The following is a 22,208-nucleotide window of genomic DNA, read 5'->3' as shown; positions in this document are numbered from 1 at the left end:
TCTTGTTGTTTTCTCCCAATAGGCTGGGGTTCCTCTCAGAGGCTGCATGAATCTCACTGCATCTTTATTTCGCACCAGTTTCTCCACCTCATGTTTATCTTGTAACATGCCTGAGGTTATTTTTCTACCATCTCTGGTCAGAGGCTTTGCCTTCCTTAACTGTACTGTCATGCTGGATGTAGCCAAGTGTATTTCAGTCACAAACTGTGCAAAGAATAAATAGTTTGTGTCTTTGGCAAAACGATCATCAATGCAGAAAAGTCTTGATTTGAAATACCCACTGGGGGATACTTTGATCAGCCTTCTTTCATCAAGTGTGTTTTGGCCTGTAGGAAACTGCACAGGGAAGGCCATGGCCTCCAGTTTAGGTGTTTTGAAAAAACTTATTGGATTGTTTCTCTCTGCAGGAGCAACAGAGTAGATTCCTTCACTGAAACATAATATCTCCTCAGCCACATCAGGGGGCTGCAAACAGGACTCGAGTGCAAAACCACCATTAGTCAGTCCATCTGCTTGCTCTGAATCATCTCTCATCTGTTCATGCGATTGTTCACCATCACAGGGTAACATGTCAATGTCCTGTTCATTTATATTTTGTGCTTCACTCAGTGCATTTTTCTCACAGCTGTCAATTTCCATTAAATCAGCCTCATCATAATCGTCCTCATTCATGTTTTCATCATCATCATCCTCATCATCTTCATCAGGAAGAGTTGGATCACACAGCTCAGCATCATCTCTGATGCTCACATCCTTATACTGTGGATGAATCTGCTTGAGTTTATGCAGTGCTTGCACAAGTTTAGACCAGCTTACAGTCTGAAACAGCTGATGACCTTTGTAAGACAAGCGTCTCTTCAATTTTACTCTGATCACCTGAGAATTAATTCTCAGTCGAGGTAGTGTTTCAACAGTTTCCTGTACCTCTGATGGGACACAGACCACATTTCCTCTAATTGCTCTTTGTCTGCCTTTGGGAAGAGGAATGATCTTGGCAAATGGTATGCACTTGGCTATGAGATGTCTCTCCAGTATGTTGAGATCAGAAAGTTCAGCTGGAATATCAGCAAGATCCAACTTATTGGCAACAGCAAGTGCTGGCATGGATCCATTTTTAAGATGATCGTGGCAGGTGTGACATATCCACTCTCTCTTTCTCTCATCAGGCACTTTGCACTGCTCATTTCTGCAGTTTTCATCACAAACATGAACAAACTTTCCTGTCAAACATGTTGCAACTACATGTGGGTTTTTGACATACTTTGACCTTGTGCAGGGTCGCACTTGGTTTGGAAATGAAGCCTTGAAGCATACAGTACATGGGTATGATGGTCCAGCTTTGATTTGTGATTTGAACACAGATATGGCCTCGTTGATCACACTGTTGTCACTCTCTTGGGTTTGTCTGTTCACCCATCTGTATTTCCTTTTTATTTTCATTGCACATCTCATGTTGTGCATAATCCTGAATGCAAGATTACTTTGATACCTGTCTCGCATTAGTTGTTTCATTAGTTGTCTGTGTCTTACTCTGAATGCATTGTCACGTGCATAACGCTGAGTCACTCGAGATCTCTGTCTCTCTCTGAATTCAGGGTTTTCTTGATACCTTTTAGTTATATAGTTTTTTTGTTTTTGTCTAAAGTCAGCATTGTCACAGTAGCGTCTTTTAATATATTGTTGTTGTTTCTTTCTGAATTCATCGTTCTCACAGTAGCGTCTTTTAATATATTGTTGTTGTTTCTTTCTGAATTCATCGTTCTCACAGTAGCGTCTTTTAATATATTGTTGTTGTTTCTTTCTGAATTCATCGTTCTCACAGTAGCGTCTTTTAATATATTGTTGTTGTTTCTTTCTGAATTCATCGTTCTCACAGTAGCGTCTTTTAATATATTGTTGTTGTTTCTTTCTAACTGTAGCATTCTCAGAAAAACGTTTTTTAACATATTGTTTTTGTTTCTTTCTGAATTCATCATTTTCACAGTAACGTCTTTTCATATACTGTTGTTGTTTTTGTTTAACTTCAGGATTGTTTTTATATGTCTCGCTTGCGCAAGATTTTTTCTTTTCTTTGTAATCTTTATTTGAAGCATACTTTTGTTGTTCTCTCCTTTTTTGGTTTTCTTTTCTCTGATTTCTGGGTTTCTCTGATGCCATTAATCTTCTTTTCATTTTGTGCCTTTGTTGTTTATTAACTTTTTTCAGTTTTTGTAAAACTATATCAGAAAGGTCACAGGCAGCAACATTTGTTATGGCAGCATTTGATTGACATGAAAAAGCATCACTTGATGGAAGGAAACTTAATTCACTGCATAGTTCTTCAGTTGGTATATTAGGAGGTTCATTCTGATCTTCATATGATGTGAACTGAGTCACGTGAACTTCTTTTTGTTTCACCGGTGGCGTACAAATGGACATTTGACAAAAGATGTTCTCAGTCAGATCAGTCGTTGTGTTTCTCCTTGGAGTAGAGGAGTTTGCTTCATCAACAGTTGTATCAGAGTGAGTAGATGCCACAGCAGTGGCAGCTGTTGGTCTGCAGACTGTGTCTGTGATAGTATCACTCAGGTTGACTGTGCTCATACTGTAGAACTGCACAGGCTTCAGTTCATAGTTACAAGAGGGTGATATCTCCATCATTTCATAAGAATCTTGGATCCTCTTAATCATGTCACTGAGGAGTGTGAATTTCAGCATCACAGCTGTACCACGATTACGTGACTGTAGTAATAGAGGAAGACCACTGGGTGTTCTGGAGTGTGGATCAAAGAAACCATATTTGCCTGATGTGGATCTGAACACTGCGATACACAATCCACTCATAATCAATAAGGCATACTGCACATCTGACAACAGGCAGCTCAGTCCTGCTTCTAAGCTGAGAAAGGTATCTACTGCTTCCTCTGGAGGTTCTTCAAATGTCCCATACCGGGAAGGCTGTGTCATGTCGACATCATACATAGACCAGCGAGCATCAACTTTGTCTGGCAGCTCATCGGTTGCCAAATGAATATTTTTAGGAAATCTTTTCTTGGCCTCTTTGTACATCACATCACCTTTATCCAAGACCAGATTAAGGTCAGCTGTAGTCATGTTTTCATTCTCATGAAGGAAAGCAAGAAATGTGAGTGAGTTACATGTGCACTGCTTGTTTCTGGAGTCTCCATATTTAGGATGAGCCTGGCTGCGAGATGCACAGACATGTATAACAGAGGGCTGGTTTTCAAGGTTCACTCTTTCTGCATGAGATGGTCCTGCCACATCACTGTGACAGCCTCTTTTCAAAAAGTCAGCATAACCCACCTGTGGGGCACTTGACACCTCATGTTGTTCATTAACTTTATGCTGCAGTCCACTCTTTACAGCATCAGCATAAGATACCTGTTGTACATGTGCAGGAACATGTTGACCTGCCTGTTTGACACTGTCAGAATTGGTCTTTGTAGACACACTGTCTTCTGCAGAGCTCTGAGGAAAATCAAACTCAGCTTGTTCACATGTTGGTACTTTGTGAAACTCATGAAACTTTTTCCAGCGTTGTTTTGCAGCTTGTGACTTTTTCTGCTTCCTTGGCATTTTCACACACCTGCAAGTGTTTCTTAGTCTTTAGAAAATATGTTCACAAGATAAGAGTGGCACACACCAGGAGATGTTGTCTTTGTTTTTATATTTCAGTTTTTATTTGTCTTAAACAGTTGTCTTTCGTTTGACAGTTTGTTCTTCAGTTGAGAGAATATTATGCACTCTCTTTATTGGCTTGGCATTTTTCAGCAGCAAGCCAAGAGTGAAAAACAGGTAGAGAGAAAATTTAGAAGAGAGAACAGGCAGAGCAGGAGAGACACGGCTGGGAAATCACAATCAAACCGTGAATTAGTTTTCTTTGTTCAGTTTGTTCTCAGGTAGAGGCAATATATGCACTCTTTATTGCTTTAATGGCTTGGCGTTTTTCAGCAGCAAGCCAAGAGTGAAAAACAGGTAGAGAGAAAATTTAGCAGTGAGAACAGACAGAGCAGGAGAGACACGGCTTTAAATCAAACCGCAGATTTTTCTTTGTTTGTTCAGTTTGTTCATAGGTTGAGGCAAAATATGCACTCTTTATTGCTTTGTTGGCTTGGCGTTTTTCAGCAGCAAGCCAAGAGTGAAAAACAGGTAGAGAGAAAATTTAGCAGAGAGAACAGACAGAGCAGGAGAGACACGGCTTTAAATCAAACCGCAAAAGGATTGTTGGTTTGGCAAAATTTCTCACAAACCACAGAGTGAAATACAGATGGAAAGAAGGCAGAGACAATAGGTGGAGCAGGACAGAGGATAGAGGGGTTGGGGGGTTGGGATGTGAGAGAGAAGACTGGAGATCTGGTCCTTGTTCTTCTTCTTCTACACACTCTGAACAAAAAACAAGAAAAAAAAATAATTTTATTAAAATTATATCACATGGTAATTGTATGAACTAAATGTGACTACTGCAAAAGGACAAAACAAATATTCAAGCTAAACTGTTGTCGGCTGCCATGTGCAAAAAGTTGCATAATTGGGCACTTTTTAAAAGAATAAATATTTAATTAAATTCAGCAATAATATTTTTAAATACAAATATGATTGAGTGAATCATTAATTAATCACATGTAGTGTGACTACAAAAATGTACGAAAAAAATATTTTAGCCCAATTGTTAAGCTGCACTTATGTGTATTTATTATAAAATTGTGTTTAAAAGGTCTAGCACAAAGTTTGAACCCATCACTTTACAGCTTATATTAGTCATATAATTTTTTTATTTTGGTCTACTTCTCTTACAGTATGTGCACACCTACCAGGCAAAGCACAGTGTCAGTCAGGTTCCTGAAAGAAACGAGAAATAATACGTTAGTTGTCTGTACAGTGTTATCAGACTAACAGAAATACAAAGCCCACACGACATGATACACTGAACTTCTAGTCAGCAGGGTAATTATAGAGTAATATAGCACACCAACTGATACAGCAGTCATTTTACAATTCAAACTAGTTAACTGAAGTATTGCCACTTATGTAAGGCTACTGTTAGACTGTTACTAGCCTTAGCATTGCTGCTAGCGCTAGCATTCCGGCTAGCATTAGCACTTCAGTTAGTGTTAGCATTGCAGCTAGCGTTAGCATTGCAGCTAGCGTTAGCATTGCAGCTAGCGTTAGCAATGCTGCTAGCGCTAGCAATGCTGCTAGCGCTAGCACTCTTACTGTTAAAACTGAGCCACAATGGCAATAATAAAGCTAATTTCTTACTTTTGTCTCACTGACCGGCAAGAAATATCACAGGAATATTATTTTTGTCAGTTAACAACTGCTAAGGCTAGTGTTAGCACTATAGCTAGCGTTAGCATTGTTGCTAGCATTAGCATTGAAGCTAGCGTTAGCACTGCTGCTAACAGCAAAACGTAATAAACGTATATAAATGATAGCGAAGGTTATTCTTTTTTCTTTCTTTCTTCTTTGAATTGTTTTTAACTCTGTTGGACTTGATATGTGAGTTTAAATGTCAAACATGTATTTTTTCCATCATAAAAATAAAACACTGCAGTACTGAGTGTACTGTACTTACCACAGCAGAGAGCAAAGCGGAATGACGACAGTTGGTCCAGTGATAGGTTAAAAACAGATGAGGCGTTCAGGTGGTGCTTGGAAATTTGACCATCAGTTTGAACAGCAATAATGAGCATATACATGTCTGTGTGTTGGTCTCTGTGTGTGACAGACATAGAGAGATAGAGGGAAAAAATACACTATACTAGTGTAAAAATTGGTCCTTTTTGCCCAAGTATAAGCGAATGAGTGACATACAGAAAAACAGGGCAACTGGCATTAAATGAGCAAATAAAAAGTATTAAATCTTGAACTGTTTTGTGGGTTTTATTTTAAGACTACTTTGAGTATATTCGTGGGGAGATAAACTATACAGACTATAAACAGAGACATTAAATGAGATTAGGTTAGTGAAACGTTAGTTAAAAGGTGGGGAAATTAACTACAGACCGATAGATGCTGAGAGCTTTAATTATCCAGTCAGAAAGGATGATTTTGAAGTCATCAACTGACTCCAACTGCCCAGATCTGAAAAACCTTTGTGCCAATCACAATGCTCTACTTAGTTGGCATATACTAACTAGTGACAAACTATTAATCTGTGGCAAAACCCTGTCAAATCTGTCTTATTGTACTTTTGAAAAAGTTAATCTTACTACAATCTAACATTTTTAGGTTTAACCTTGGCAGAGTGAGAGAGAGCTCGTTAAGCAGGCAGGTGTGAGCCTGGTTGCTATAGTGACAATGGCTCCATACACACGACACAGACATGCGCCTCACTTTTGCTGCTTAAAATGAACAGAAAAGTCAGGCCGAAACAAATCGTTCCCAAATTAAAAGTACAAGTCGTATTGACAAAATTCTTTCACCGTGAGCGACAGCAGCTTCTAGTCTACCAAATTCTCAGTTTTCATGCCTGTGGAGTTTATTATATGGACGTGGTGACAGTGTAAAGACACCATGCTCTTCTGATTTTCAAACGAACCTTCTGAGCCATTTTAACATTAGAGTCTATGGAAGAGTTGGAAGGAGGAGGCTGTGCATTGGTGACATTTATGAAAGAACCGTAACACCTAGGACAATAGTAAACACATTGGATGAAAGAGGACAGCCATGGCTACGTTTTGAGGGTAAAATCATACCTGTAGAGCAAACGCTGTGGACACAGCAGCAGTTTTAAAAAAGATTTTAAGATTAATTTTTTTGCTCCTCTCACTCTAGCAGTTGAGCTGTCTCACTCTAGCCCCAACATTCCGTCCCATACACACCCATTATAAATTTTGAAACGGGTGAAAAAACATCATGAAACTTAAACTGGAACTGAAGAAAAAGTATAATAGATATTGAAAAGATAAATACAAGTTGAATAGTTGAATGTCTTGTCTTCGTTTTAAAGTTTGAATGGTGGCTCTATGTCAATGTATGTGGAAGTAGTAAGAGTTTAAAAATGAATAAGTTGAATGAGAATTTGAAGGGTCTCCCCATTGAAATACATGGGAAATTTTGGGAAATTTTTGTTGAATAAAGTTGAATAAAATTAAAAATATAAATGTTAAAAATATGAAAAATAGAAGCAGTGTTGTCCAAAAGAATAGGAATCTAACGGTGTTTGAATGGTTTTTCTAAGTTGAACGGTTTTGAAGGAGTAGGATTACAAAAAACGTACGGAATAGATAAAATATAATAATAATAATAATAATAAAGATTTGAATAACAATACTGTGAATGCTTTTCAAGCATTCACACTAACTAGAAAGTGCATTTTCTGAAGAAACTGCAGTGTGAATGCTTGAATCTGAATGTATGCACTGAAATGAATTAATTACTGAATTTAAGTTAAAAATCTTGAATGAGATAAAAAAAAAAACCCGAATTTAACCTGAAAACAAAAGTGCTGAACTGCTAAAAGCTGAAGGTTACACAGAAGAAGAAGTTGGAAAAAAGCTGAAAATGTTTTAATTGTAAATTAGAAAAACCTAAGAAATGAGAAAAGAACTTTTAGAGTCAGAAAACATATGAAAGACTATTAAAAGGTCATATTCTTTGAATCACTGAATGACTAAAATGTGATCCCTCCACTTGGACCCACACAGTTTAAAAAGTTTACATCTCTGAGCTTTGAAAGACAAGATGTTGGAAAAAGAACAACGATGGCGACGTTTTGAGGGTAAAATGATGGCTTTAACACTGTGGACACAGCAGCAGTTGAAAGAGAAGTGCTTAAGATGAATCTTGGCACAGTGGCAGGCAGAGCTCGTTAAGCAGGCAGGTGTGAGCCTGGTTGCTATAGTGACCGCACCCAATGGCTCCATACACACGTACACAGACATGCGCCTCACTTTTGCTGCTTAAAATGAACAGAAAAGTCAGGCCGAAACAAATCGTTCCCAAATGAAAAGTAAAAGTCGTATTGACAAAATTCTTTCACCGTGAGCGACAGCAGCTTCTAGTCTACCTAATTCTCAGTTTTCATGTCTGTGGAGTTTATTATATGGACGTGGTGACAGTGTAAAAACACCATGCTCTTCGGATTTTCAAACCAACCTTCTGAGCCGTTTTAACATTAGAGTCTATGGAAGAGTTGGAGGGAGGAGGCTGTGCATTGGTGACATTTACGAAAGAACCATAACACCTAGGACAATAGTAAACACATTGGATGAAAGAGGACAGCGATGGCTACGTTTTGAGGGTAAAATCATACCTGTAGAGCAAACGCTGCGGACACAGCAGCAGTTTTAAAAAAGATTTTAAGATTAATTTTTTTGCTCCTCTCACTCTAGCAGTTGAGCTGCCTCACTCTAGCCCCAACATTCCGTCCCATACACACCCATTATAAACTCTGAAACGGGTGAAAAAACATCATGAAACTTAAACTGGAACTGAAGAAAAAGTATAATAGATATTGAAAAGATAAATACAAGTTGAATAGTTGAATGTCTTGTCTTCGTTTTAAAGTTTGAATGGTGGCTCTATGTCAATGTATGTGGAAGTAGTAAGAGTTTAAAAATGAGTAAGTTGAATGAGGATTTGAAGGGTCTCCCCATTGAAATACATTATAAATTTTTGTTGAATAAAGTTGAATAAAATTAAAAATATAAATGTTAAAAATATGAAAAATAGAAGCAGTGTTGTCCAAAAGAATAGGAATCTAACGGTGTTTGAATGGTTTTTCTAAGTTGAACGGTTTTGAAGGAGTAGGATTACAAAAAACGTACGGAATAGATAAAATATAATAATAATAATAATAATAAAGATTCGAATAACAATACTGTGAATGCTTTTCAAGCATTCACACTAATAATAAAGATTTGAATAACAATACTGTGAATGCTTTTCAAGCATTCACACTAATAATAAAGATTCGAATAACAATACTGTGAATGCTTTTCAAGCATTCACACTAACTAGAAAGTGCATTTTCTGAAGAAACTGCAGTGTGAATGCTTGAATCTGAATGTATGCACTGAAATGAATTAATTGCTGAATTTTGAGTTAAAAATATTGAATGAGATTAAAACACAAACAAAAAAAAAACAAATTTAACCTGAAAACAAAGGTGCTGAACTGCTAAAAGCTGAAGGTTACACAGAAGAAGAAGTTGGAAAAAAGCTGAAAATGTTTTAATTGTAAATTAGAAAAACCTAAGAAATGAGAAAAGAAAATTTAGAGTCAGAAAACATCTGAATGAATATTAAAAGGTCATATTCTTTGAATCACTGAATGACTCAAATGTGATCCCTCCACTTTGATCCACACAGTTTAAAAAGTTTAAATGCCTGAGCTTTGAAAGATACGGTGTTGGAAAGAGAACAATAATGGCGACAATTTGAGGGTAAAATGATGGCTGTAACACTGTGGACACAGCAGCAGTTGAAAGAGAAGTGCTTAAGATGAATCTTGGTACAGTGGCAGGCAGAGCTCGTTAAGCAGGCAGGTGTGAGCCTGGTTGCTATAGTGACCGCACCCAATGGCTCCATACACACGTACACAGACATGCGCCTCACTTTTGCTGCTTAAAATGAACAGAAAAGTCAGGCCGAAACAAATCGCTCCCAAATGAAAAGTAAAAGTCGTATTGACAAAATTCTTTCACCGTGAGCGACAGCAATGTCTAGTCTACCTAATTCTCAGTTTTCATGCCTGTGGAGCTTATTATATGGACGTGGTGACAGTGGAAAGACACCATGCTCTTCTGATTTTCAAACGAACCTTCTGAGCCATTTTAACATTAGAGTCTATGGAAGAGTTGGAGGGAGGAGGCTGTGCATTGGTGACATTTATGAAAGAACCATAACACCTAGTACAATAGTAAACACATTGGATGAAAGAGGACAGCCATGGCTACGTTTTGAGGGTAAAATCATACCTGTAGAGCAAACGCTGCGGACACAGCAGCAGTTTTAAAAAAGATTTTAAGATTAATTTTTTTGCTCCTCTCACTCTAGCAGTTGAGCTGCCTCACTCTAGCCCCAACATTCCGTCCCATACACACCCATTATAAACTCTGAAACGGGTGAAAAAACATCATGAAACTTAAACTGGAACTGAAGAAAAAGTATAATAGATATTGAAAAGATAAATACAAGTTGAATAGTTGAATGTCTTGTCTTCGTTTTAAAGTTTGAATGGTGGCTCTATGTCAATGTATGTGGAAGTAGATACAGTTTAAAGAGGAGGAAGTTGAATGAGAATTTGAAGGGTCTCCCCATTGAAATACATGGGAAATTTTTGTTGAAAAAAGTTGAATAAAATTAAAAATATAAATGTTAAAAATGAGAAAAATAGAAGCAGTCATGTCCAAAAGAATAGGAATCTAATGGTGTTTGAATGGTTTTTCTAAGTTGAACGGTTTTGAAGGAGATAGATTACAAAAAACGTACGGAATCCATAATAATAAAATATAATAAAATAGAATAAAGATTAGAAGAACAATACTGTGAATGCTTTTCAAGCATTCACACTAACTAGAAAGTGCATTTTCTGAAGAAACTGCAGTGTGAATGCTTGAATCTGAATGTATGCACTGAAATGAATTAATTACTGAATTTTGAGTTAAAAATATTGAATGAGATAAAAAAAAAACAAACCCGAATTTAACCTGAAAACAAAGGTGCTGAACTGCTAAAAGCTGAACGTTACACAGAAGAAGAAGTTGGAAAAAAACTGAAAATGTTTTAAATGTAAATTAGAAAACCCTAAGAAATGAGAAAAGAACATTTAGAGTCAGAAAACATCTGAATGAATATTAAAAGGTCATATTCTTTGAATCACTGAATGACTCAAATGTGATCCCTCCACTTTGATCCACACAGTTTAAAAAGTTTAAATGCCTGAGCTTTGAAAGACACGGTGTTGGAAAGAGAACAATAATGGCGACAATTTGAGGGTAAAATGATGGCTGTAACACTGTGGACACAGCAGCAGTTGAAAGAGAAGTGCTTAAGATGAATCTTGGCACAGTGGCAGGCAGAGCTCGTTAAGCAGGCAGGTGTGAGCCTGGTTGCTATAGTGACTGCACCCAATGGCTCCATACACACGTACACAGACATGCGCCTCACTTTTGCTGCTTAAAATGAACAGAAAAGTCAGGCCGAAACAAATCGCTCCCAAATGAAAAGTATAGGTCGTATTGACGAAATTCTTTCACCGTGAGCGGCAGCAATGTCCACTCTACCTAATTCTCAGTTTTCATGCCTGTGGAGTTTATTATATGGACGTGGTGACAGTGTAAAAACACCATGCTCTTCTGATTTTCAAACCAACCTTCTGAGCCGTTTTAACATTAGAGTCTATGGAAGAGTTGGAGGGAGGAGGCTGTGCATTGGTGACATTTATGAAAGAACCGTAACACCTAGGACAATAGTAAACACATTGGATGAAAGAGGACAGCCATGGCTACGTTTTGAGGGTAAAATCATACCTGTAGAGCAAACGCTGTGGACACAGCAGCAGTTTTAAAAAAGATTTTAAGATAAATTTTTTTGCTCCTCTCACTCTAGCAGTTGAGCTGCCTCACTCTAGCCCCAACATTCCGTCCCATACACACCCATTATAAACTCTGAAACGGGTGAAAAAACATCATGAAACTTAAACTGGAACTGAAGAAAAAGTATAATAGATATTGAAAAGATAAATACAAGTTGAATAGTTGAATGTCTTGTCTTCGTTTTAAAGTTTGAATGGTGGCTCTATGTCAATGTATGTGGAAGTAGTAAGAGTTTAAAAATGAGTAAGTTGAATGAGGATTTGAAGGGTGTCCCCATTGAAATACATGGGAAATTTTGGGAAATTTTTGTTGAATAAAGTTGAATAAAATTAAAAATATAAATGTTAAAAATGAGAAAAATAGAAGCAGTCATGTCCAAAAGAAGAGGAATCTAATGGTGTTTGAATGGTTTTTCTAAGTTGAACGGTTTTGAAGGAGTAGGAGTACAAAAAACGTACGGAATACAGAATAAAATAGAACTAGAAAGTGCATTTTCTGAAGAAACTGCAGTGTGAATGCTTGAATCTGAATGTATGCACTGAAATGAATTAATTGCTGAATTTTGAGTTAAAAATATTGAATGAGATTAAAAAAAAACAAAAACAAAAAAAAAACGAATTTAACCTGAAAACAAAGGTGCTGAACTGCTAAAAGCTGAAGGTTACACAGAAGAAGAAGTTGGAAAAAAACTGAAAATGTTTTAAATGTAAATTAGAAAACCCTAAGAAATGAGAAAAGAACATTTAGAGTCAGAAAACATCTGAATGAATATTAAAAGGTCATATTCTTTGAATCACTGAATGACTAAAATGTGATCCCTCCACTTTGATCCACACAGTTTAAAAAGTTTAAATGCCTGAGCTTTGAAAGATACGGTGTTGGAAAGAGAACAATAATGGCGACAATTTGAGGGTAAAATGATGGCTGTAACACTGTGGACACAGCAGCAGTTGAAAGAGAAGTGCTTAAGATGAATCTTGGTACAGTGGCAGGCAGAGCTCGTTAAGCAGGCAGGTGTGAGCCTGGTTGCTATAGTGACCGCACCCAATGGCTCCATACACACGTACACAGACATGCGCCTCACTTTTGCTGCTTAAAATGAACAGAAAAGTCAGGCCGAAACAAATCGCTCCCAAATGAAAAGTAAAAGTCGTATTGACAAAATTCTTTCACCGTGAGCGACAGCAATGTCTAGTCTACCTAATTCTCAGTTTTCATGCCTGTGGAGCTTATTATATGGACGTGGTGACAGTGGAAAGACACCATGCTCTTCTGATTTTCAAACGAACCTTCTGAGCCATTTTAACATTAGAGTCTATGGAAGAGTTGGAGGGAGGAGGCTGTGCATTGGTGACATTTATGAAAGAACCATAACACCTAGTACAATAGTAAACACATTGGATGAAAGAGGACAGCGATGGCTACGTTTTGAGGGTAAAATCATACCTGTAGAGCAAACGCTGCGGACACAGCAGCAGTTTTAAAAAAGATTTTAAGATTAATTTTTTTGCTCCTCTCACTCTAGCAGTTGAGCTGCCTCACTCTAGCCCCAACATTCCGTCCCATACACACCCATTATAAACTCTGAAACGGGTGAAAAAACATCATGAAACTTAAACTGGAACTGAAGAAAAAGTATAATAGATATTGAAAAGATAAATACAAGTTCAATAGTTGAATGTCTTGTCTTCGTTTTAAAGTTTGAATGGTGGCTCTATGTCAATGTATGTGGAAGTAGTAAGAGTTTAAAAATGAGTAAGTTGAATGAGGATTTGAAGGGTCTCCCCATTGAAATACATTATAAATTTTTGTTGAATAAAGTTGAATAAAATTAAAAATATAAATGTTAAAAATATGAAAAATAGAAGCAGTGTTGTCCAAAATAATAGGAATCTAACGGTGTTTGAATGGTTTTTCTAAGTTGAACGGTTTTGAAGGAGTAGGCTTACAAAAAACGTACGGAAAAATAAAATATAATAATAATAATAAAGATTAGAAGAACAATACTGTGAATGCTTTTCAAGCATTCACACTAATAAAGATTAGAATAACAATACTGTGAATGCTTTTCAAGCATTCACACTAACTAGAAAGTGCATTTTCTGAAGAAACTGCAGTGTGAATGCTTGAATCTGAATGTATGCACTGAAATGAAATAATTACTGAATTTAAGTTAAAAATTTTGAATGAGATTAAAAAAAAAAAACCCCGAATTTAACCTGAAAACAAAAGTGCTGAACTGCTAAAAGCTGAAGGTTACACAGAAGAAGAAGTTGGAAAAAAGCTGAAAATGTTTTAATTGTAAATTAGAAAACCCTAAGAAATGAGAAAAGAACATTTAGAGTCAGAAAACATCTGAATGAATATTAAAAGTTCATATTCTTTGAATCACTGAATGACTAAAATGTGATCCCTCCACTTTGATCCACACAGTTTAAAAAATTTAAAAGTCTGAGCTTTGAAAGACACGGTGTTGGAAAGAGAACAACGATGGCGACGTTTTGAGGGTAAAATGATGGCTTTAACACTGTGGACACAGCAGCAGTTGAAAGAGAAGTGCTTAAGATGAATCTTGGCAGAGTGAGAGAGAGAGCTCGTTAAGCAGGCAGGTGTGAGCCTGGTTGCTATAGTGACCGCACCCAATGGCTCCTACACACGTACACAGACATGCGCCTCACTTTTGCTGCTTAAAATGAACAGAAAAGTCAGGCCGAAACAAATCGTTCCCATATGAAAAGTACAAGTCGTATTGACGAAATTCTTTCACCGTGAGCGACAGCAGCTTCTAGTCTACCAAATTCTCAGTTTTCATGCCTGTGGAGTTTATTATATGGACGTGGTGACAGTGGAAAGACACCATGCTCTTCTGATTTTCAAACGAACCTTCTGAGCCATTTTAACATTAGAGTCTATGGAAGAGTTGGAGGGAGGAGGCTGTGCATTGGTGACATTTATGAAAGAACCATAACACCTAGTACAATAGTAAACACATTGGATGAAAGAGGACAGCGATGGCTACGTTTTGAGGGTAAAATCATACCTGTAGAGCAAACGCTGCGGACACAGCAGCAGTTTTAAAAAAGATTTTAAGATTAATTTTTTTGCTCCTCTCACTCTAGCAGTTGAGCTGTCTCACTCTAGCCCCAACATTCCGTCCCATACACACCCATTATAAACTCTGAAACGGGTGAAAAAACATCATGAAACTTAAACTGGAACTGAAGAAAAAGTATAATAGATATTGAAAAGATAAATACAAGTTGAATAGTTGAATGTCTTGTCTTCGTTTTAAAGTTTGAATGGTGGCTCTATGTCAATGTATGTGGAAGTAGATACAGTTTAAAGAGGAGGAATTTGAATGAGAATTTGAAGGGTCTCCCCATTGAAATACATTATAAATTTTTGTTAAATAAAGTTGAATAAAATAAAAAATATAAATGTTAAAAATGAGAAAAATAGAAGCAGTGTTGTCCAAAAGAATAGGAATCTAACGGTGTTTGAATGGTTTTTCTAAGTTGAACGGTTTTGAAGGAGATAGATTACAAAAAACGTACGGAATCCATAATAATAAAATACTAGAAAGTGCATTTTCTGAAGAAACTGCAGTGTGAATGCTTGAATCTGAATGTATGGACTGAAATGAATTAATTGCTGAATTTTGAGTTAAAAATATTGAATGAGATAAAAAAAAAAAACCCGAATTTAACCTGAAAACAAAAGTGCTGAACTGCTAAAAGCTGAAGGTTACACAGAAGAAGAAGTTGGAAAAAAGCTGAAAATGTTTTAATTGTAAATTAGAAAAACCTAAGAAATGAGAAAAGAACATTTAGAGTCAGAAAACATCTGAATGAATATTAAAAGGTCATATTCTTTGAATCACTGAATGACTCAAATGTGATCCCTCCACTTTGATCCACACAGTTTAAAAAGTTTAAATGCCTGAGCTTTGAAAGATACGGTGTTGGAAAGAGAACAGTAATGGCGACAATTTGAGGGTAAAATGATGGCTGTAACACTGTGGACACAGCAGCAGTTGAAAGAGAAGTGTTTAAGATGAATTTTGGTAGAGTGGCAGGCAGAGCTCGTTAAGCAGGCAGGTGTGAGCCTGGTTGCTATAGTGACCGCACCCAATGGCTCCATACACACGACACAGACATGCACCTCACTTTTGCTGCTTAAAATGAACAGAAAAGTCAGGCCGAAACAAATTGTTCCCATATGAAAAGTACAAGTCGTATTGACGAAATTCTTTCACCGTGAGCGACAGCAGCTTCTAGTCTACTGAATTCTCAGTTTTCATGCCTGTGGAGTTTATTATATGGACGTGGTGACAGTGTAAAGACACCATGCTCTTCTGATTTCAAACGAACCTTCTGAGCCATTTTAACATTAGAGTCTATGGAAGAGTTGGAGGGAGGAGGCTGTGCATTGGTGACATTTATGAAAGAACCATAACACCTAGTACAATAGTAAACACATTGGATGAAAGAGGACAGCCATGGCTACGTTTTGAGGGTAAAATCATACCTGTAGAGCAAACGCTGTGGACACAGCAGCAGTTTTAAAAAAGATTTTAAGATTAATTTTTTTGCTCCTCTCACTCTAGCAGTTGAGCTGTCTCACTCTAGCCCCAACATTCCGTCCCATACACACCCATTATAAACTCTGAAACGGGTGAAAAAACATCATGAAACTTAAACTGGAACTGAAGAAAAAGTATAATAGATATTGAAAAGATAAATACAAGTTGAATAGTTGAATGTCTTGTCTTCGTTTTAAAGTTTGAATGGTGGCTCTATGTCAATGTATGTGGAAGTAGTAAGAGTTTAAAAATGAGTAAGTTGAATGAGGATTTGAAGGGTCTCCCCATTGAAATACATTATAAATTTTTGTTGAATAAAGTTGAATAAAATTAGAAATATAAATGTTAAAAATATGAAAAATAGAAGCAGTGTTGTCCAAAAGAATAGGAATCTAACGGTGTTTGAATGGTTTTTCTAAGTTGAACGGTTTTGAAGTTATAGGATTACAAAAAACGTACGGAATACAGAATAAAATATAATAATAATAATAATAAAGATTCGAATAACAATACTGTGAATGCTTTTCAAGCATTCACACTAACTAGAAAGTGCATTTTCTGAAGAAACTGCAGTGTGAATGCTTGAATCTGAATGTATGCACTGAAATGAATTAATTGCTGAATATTAAGCTAAAAATGTTGAATTAGCTGGAAAATAAAGAATTTTTAACCTGAAAACAAAAGTGCTGAACTTTTGAAAGCTGATGTTCACACAGAAGAAGTTGGAAAATAACTGAAAATGTTTAAAATTTTAATTAGAAAAAGATGAGTAATGACAAAAAGAAAATGTAGTCAGCAAACCTCTGAATGAATAACAAAAGTTCATATTCTTCTAATCACTTAAAGAGTGGAATTATGTTTTATAAATCTCTAATTCATAAAAAAAATAATAAAAATAAATGTAAAAACAAATTTGTTAAATTGAACTGAAAAGATGAACAAACATTCTGGAGAAAATACAAACTTTCATATACAGCATAATGTTTTTCAGACATATACACATATGTATATCATGTTTAATAGTACCGGTATTATATACATCATAATCAAATAAAAACATTAGTCCTTTTTGTGAACATGGATAAATAAGTATCAATAGTTTACAGCATTGTTCAGCCATGCCGCTAAATGCTTTTTTACACAGTGTTTTAACCTGGGCTCAGACACAAAGTCCCAAATTTAGTTAGTCCCTGACTTTGAGTTGTGCTTATGACTAATTATTATACACAAGTCTTTATCTATCTGAACTCTAAGGACACAAATATGAAAAAACCTATACTTACCAGCTGATACCCCACACTACACACTAGGTGTGCCATGTGACCTGAAACTTTGGTACAAACTCATCATAATCATTCTGTTAACACTGTTTTTTAACACTGTTTGTGTTGCTGTTCAGCAGTTTAAAATGTTTTAGATTGGATTACATGGAATGAATTTGAATTTTCTTGGGGGGTTTTGTGTGTGTTTTGTTCTTAGCAGATTTTTTCTTCCATACTGTTGAATTCCAGTTACCACATTTCTGGTCATATGACATCCCGAGTGCCCACTTAAAAAAATCCCTACAGTTAATTCAACATTAAAACAAAATAAAAATATGTTAAATAAATAAAGGTTTGCTCTGTGATGAAATACTAAATAAGCATACATTGTACAGAGCACTAACAATGAAAACAATCCTTTAGCCTGTTGATCAGAGAGAGGCAGTCATTGTATCCATTTAAAACCTGTAATCACAGAGCACAATGTTACTGTGAAACTATGAAGTCCCATATGATCCTCATAATGTCCAGTGACTTCAGAGTGGATCCTCCCTGTCATCCGGCCAGAGTTTGATGTGTGGCAAGCAGCACAGAAGCAGGATAGCTGAGAACTTTAAAAGAAGAGCAGAAAACAGCAACATATGTAGTTGTAAATGTAAATATCAGTGATACTTGTCTTGTCAAAGGGAATAAAATAATGAAAATGTTAACTTACACACTCATTTAGGGAGGATCTTGACACTGCACAGAGGAGGCACAGTCAGTCTGACAATGATGGTGATCTCCAGGGATGTTTTCCTGCAGCAACATTCCTGCCAACTGGCCGTATGATCCAGAGTAGTTGGTTTGTAGTGAACAGAAAGGTGTATATGTTAGGTAGTGTGCACTCAGAGCTGGTCCTAAGAAACAAACACATCCTGTAATAAACTGAATACCTGTAGTAGTGCTGCTGCAAATATAAAGCCCTTCTATCATGAGTGGTTTCAAAGAAGGTGTTTTGGAGGCTCAGTCACAGAAACTGTGCAGTCTGTTCAGTCCTGAGTGTCTCAGCTCTGAAGGGGATGGATCACAGAGGGAAACACCTGAGTACAGACATTACAATACACTCTAACACTCCTAAGGTCAAGTGAAAACACAATTTAAACAGTTTACAAAGAATGAACACATGTTTTCATGGAAATTATGTCATTAACCCTTTTTGTTGTGAGTAAATCTCACCGACTGCTTGTGGGACAAGCTAGAAGGAGGACTTATCACAGAATGTCTCCTGTGCTCCAGATGTGAAGTCTCACGCTCTGATCGTACGGTGATGAAGATGGTGATGATGAAGCCTCTCTGTTCTGTGGCATTACAGTTTCTGGCTGCTATGTGCCTCACACTGTTGGATCTTACATGTGAAGATTGGAGAAGACACAGGAGGACTGTGTCGCTTGGCGTTTTTCAGCAGCAAGCCAAGAGTGAAAAACAGGTAGAGAGAAAATTTAGCAGAGAGAACAGACAGAGCAGGAGAGACACGGCTTTAAATCAAACCGCAAAAGGATTGTTGGTTTGGCAAAATTTCTCACAAACCACAGAGTGAAATACAGATGGAAAGAAGGCAGAGACAATAGGTGGAGCAGGACAGAGGATAGAGGGGTTGGGGGGTTGGGATGTGAGAGAGAAGACTGGAGATCTGGTCCTTGTTCTTCTTCTTCTACACACTCTGAACAAAAAACAAGAAAAAAAAATAATTTTATTAAAATTATATCACATGGTAATTGTATGAACTAAATGTGACTACTGCAAAAGGACAAAACAAATATTCAAGCTAAACTGTTGTCGGCTGCCATGTGCAAAAAGTTGCATAATTGGGCACTTTTTAAAAGAATAAATATTTAATTAAATTCAGCAATAATATTTTTAAATACAAATATGATTGAGTGAATCATTAATTAATCACATGTAGTGTGACTACAAAAATGTACGAAAAAAATATTTTAGCCCAATTGTTAAGCTGCACTTATGTGTATTTATTATAAAATTGTGTTTAAAAGGTCTAGCACAAAGTTTGAACCCATCACTTTACAGCTTATATTAGTCATATTATTTTTTTATTTTGGTCTACTTCTCTTACAGTATGTGCACACCTACCAGGCAAAGCACAGTGTCAGTCAGGTTCCTGAAAGAAACGAGAAATAATACGTTAGTTGTCTGTACAGTGTTATCAGACTAACAGAAATACAAAGCCCACACGACATGATACACTGAACTTCTAGTCAGCAGGGTAATTATAGAGTAATATAGCACACCAACTGATACAGCAGTCATTTTACAATTCAAACTAGTTAACTGAAGTATTGCCACTTATGTAAGGCTACTGTTAGACTGTTACTAGCCTTAGCATTGCTGCTAGCGCTAGCATTCCGGCTAGCATTAGCACTTCAGTTAGTGTTAGCAATGCAGCTAGCATTAGCATTGCAGCTAGCGTTAGCATTGCAGCTAGCGTTAGCATTGCAGCTAGCGTTAGCATTGCAGCTAGCGCTAGCAATGCTGCTAGCGCTAGCGCTAGCACTCTTACTGTTAAAACTGAGCCACAATGGCAATAATAAAGCTAATTTCTTACTTTGGTCTCACTGACCGGCAATAAATATCACAGGAATATTATTTTTGTCAGTTAACAACTGCTAAGGCTAGTGTTAGCACTATAGCTAGCGTTAGCATTGTTGCTAGCATTAGCATTGAAGCTAGCGTTAGCACTGCTGCTAACAGCAAAACGTAATAAACGTATATAAATGATAGCGAAGGTTATTCTTTTTTCTTTCTTTCTTCTTTGAATTGTTTTTAACTCTGTTGGACTTGATATGTGAGTTTAAATGTCAAACATGTATTTTTTCCATCATAAAAATAAAACACTGCAGTACTGAGTGTACTGTACTTACCACAGCAGAGAGCAAAGCGGAATGACGACAGTTGGTCCAGTGATAGGTTAAAAACAGATGAGGCGTTCAGGTGGTGCTTGGAAATTTGACCATCAGTTTGAACAGCAATAATGAGCATATACATGTCTGTGTGTTGGTCTCTGTGTGTGACAGACATAGAGAGATAGAGGGAAAAAATACACTATACTAGTGTACAAATTGGTCCTTTTTGCCCAAGTATAAGCGAATGAGTGACATACAGAAAAACAGGGCAACTGGCATTAAATGAGCAAATAAAAAGTATTAAATCTTGAACTGTTTTGTGGGTTTTATTTTAAGACTACTTTGAGTGTATTCGTGGGGAGATAAACTATACAGACTATAAACAAAGACATTAAATGAGATTAGATTAGTTAAACGTTAGTTAAAAGGTGGGAAAATTAACTACAGACCGATAGATGCTGAGAGCTTTAATTATCCAGTCAGAAAGGATGATTTTGAAGTCATCAACTGACTCCAACTGCCCAGATCTGAAAAACCTTTGTGCCAATCACAATGCTCTACTTAGTTGGCATATACTAACTACTGAAAAACTATTAATCTGTGGCAAAACCCTGTCAAATCTGTCTTATTGTACTATTGAAAAAGTTAATCTTACTACAATCTAACATTTTAACCATGGCAGAGTGAGAGAGAGCTCGTTAAGCAGGCAGGTGTGAGCCTGGTTGCTATAGTGACTGCACCCAATGGCTCCATACACACGACACAGACATGCACCTCACTTTTGCTGCTTAAAATGAACAGAAAAGTCAGGCCGAAACAAATTGTTCCCATATGAAAAGTACAAGTCGTATTCACGAAATTCTTTCACCGTGAGCGACAGCAGCTTCTAGTCTACTGAATTCTCAGTTTTCATGCCTGTGGAGTTTATTATATGGACGTGGTGACAGTGGAAAGACACCATGCTCTTCTGATTTTCAAACGAACCTTCTGAGCCATTTTAACATTAGAGTCTATGGAAGAGTTGGAGGGAGGAGGCTGCGCATTGGTGACATTTATGAAAGAACCATAACACCTAGGACAATAGTAAACACATTGGATGAAAGAGGACAGCGATGGCTACGTTTTGAGGGTAAAATCATACCTGTAGAGCAAACGCTGCGGACACAGCAGCAGTTTTAAAAAAGATTTTAAGATTAATTTTTTTGCTCCTCTCACTCTAGCAGTTGAGCTGTCTCACTCTAGCCCCAACATTCCGTCCCATACACACCCATTATAAACTCTGAAACGGGTGAAAAAACATCATGAAACTTAAACTGGAACTGAAGAAAAAGTATAATAGATATTGAAAAGATAAATACAAGTTGAATAGTTGAATGTCTTGTCTTCGTTTTAAAGTTTGAATGGTGGCTCTATGTCAATGTATGTGGAAGTAGTAAGAGTTTAAAAATGAGTAAGTTGAATGAGAATTTGAAGGGTCTCCCCATTGAAATACATGGGAAATTTTTGTTGAATAAAGTTGAATAAAATTAAAAATATAAATGTTAAAAATGAGAAAAATAGAAGCAGTCATGTCCAAAATAATAGGAATCTAACGATGTTTGAATGGTTTTTCTAAGTTGAACGGTTTTGAAGGAGTAGGCTTTCAAAAAACGTACGGAATAAGAAAATATAACTAGAAAGTGCATTTTCTGAAGAAACTGCAGTGTGAATGCTTGAATCTGAATGTATGCACTGAAATGAATTAATTGCTGAATTTTGAGTTAAAAATTTTGAATGAGATAAAAAAAAAAAAAAACAACCTGAATTTAACCTGAAAACAACAGTGCTGAACTGCTAAAAGCTGAAGGTTACACAGAAGAAGAAGTTGGAAAAAAGCTGAAAATGTTTTAATTGTAAATTAGAAAAACCTAAGAAATGAGAAA

At 36.7% G+C, this 22,208-nt stretch overlaps 1 protein-coding gene and 1 long non-coding RNA gene across 3 annotated transcripts; both read right to left on the bottom strand.

Annotated features, from left to right (window-relative positions):
• Window positions 1–1,051: 1,051 nt before the first annotated feature.
• LOC143413341 (uncharacterized) lies at window positions 1,052–6,295 on the bottom strand. The gene is made up of 3 exons (XM_076876174.1): window positions 4,812–6,295; window positions 2,003–4,383; window positions 1,052–1,055 (listed from the first exon to the last, which is right to left on the bottom strand). The coding sequence occupies exons 2-3, from the start codon at window positions 3,574–3,576 to the stop codon at window positions 1,052–1,054; spliced, it is 1,578 nt and encodes a 525-aa protein (XP_076732289.1). The 5' UTR covers window positions 3,577–4,383; window positions 4,812–6,295.
• A 10,563-nt stretch (window positions 6,296–16,858) lies between these two features.
• On the bottom strand, window positions 16,859–21,165 carry LOC112433960 (uncharacterized). 2 transcript variants are annotated; one of them, XR_013093836.1, is made up of 5 exons: window positions 19,500–21,165; window positions 18,605–19,088; window positions 18,322–18,438; window positions 18,102–18,205; window positions 16,859–17,997 (listed from the first exon to the last, which is right to left on the bottom strand). It is a non-coding gene; the product is annotated as an uncharacterized LOC112433960 (long non-coding RNA). The 2 variants fall into 2 exon arrangements; XR_013093835.1 differs by having other exon boundaries at window positions 19,517–21,162.
• Between the last annotated feature and the right edge of the window lie 1,043 nt (window positions 21,166–22,208).

Source organism: Maylandia zebra, linkage group LG17 (assembly GCF_041146795.1).
Source record: "Maylandia zebra isolate NMK-2024a linkage group LG17, Mzebra_GT3a, whole genome shotgun sequence".
Classification (NCBI taxonomy): Eukaryota; Metazoa; Chordata; class Actinopteri; order Cichliformes; family Cichlidae; genus Maylandia; species Maylandia zebra.
Note: the sequence above shows the minus strand (reverse complement) of the source record. Positions and strands in the feature narration are given on the sequence as shown.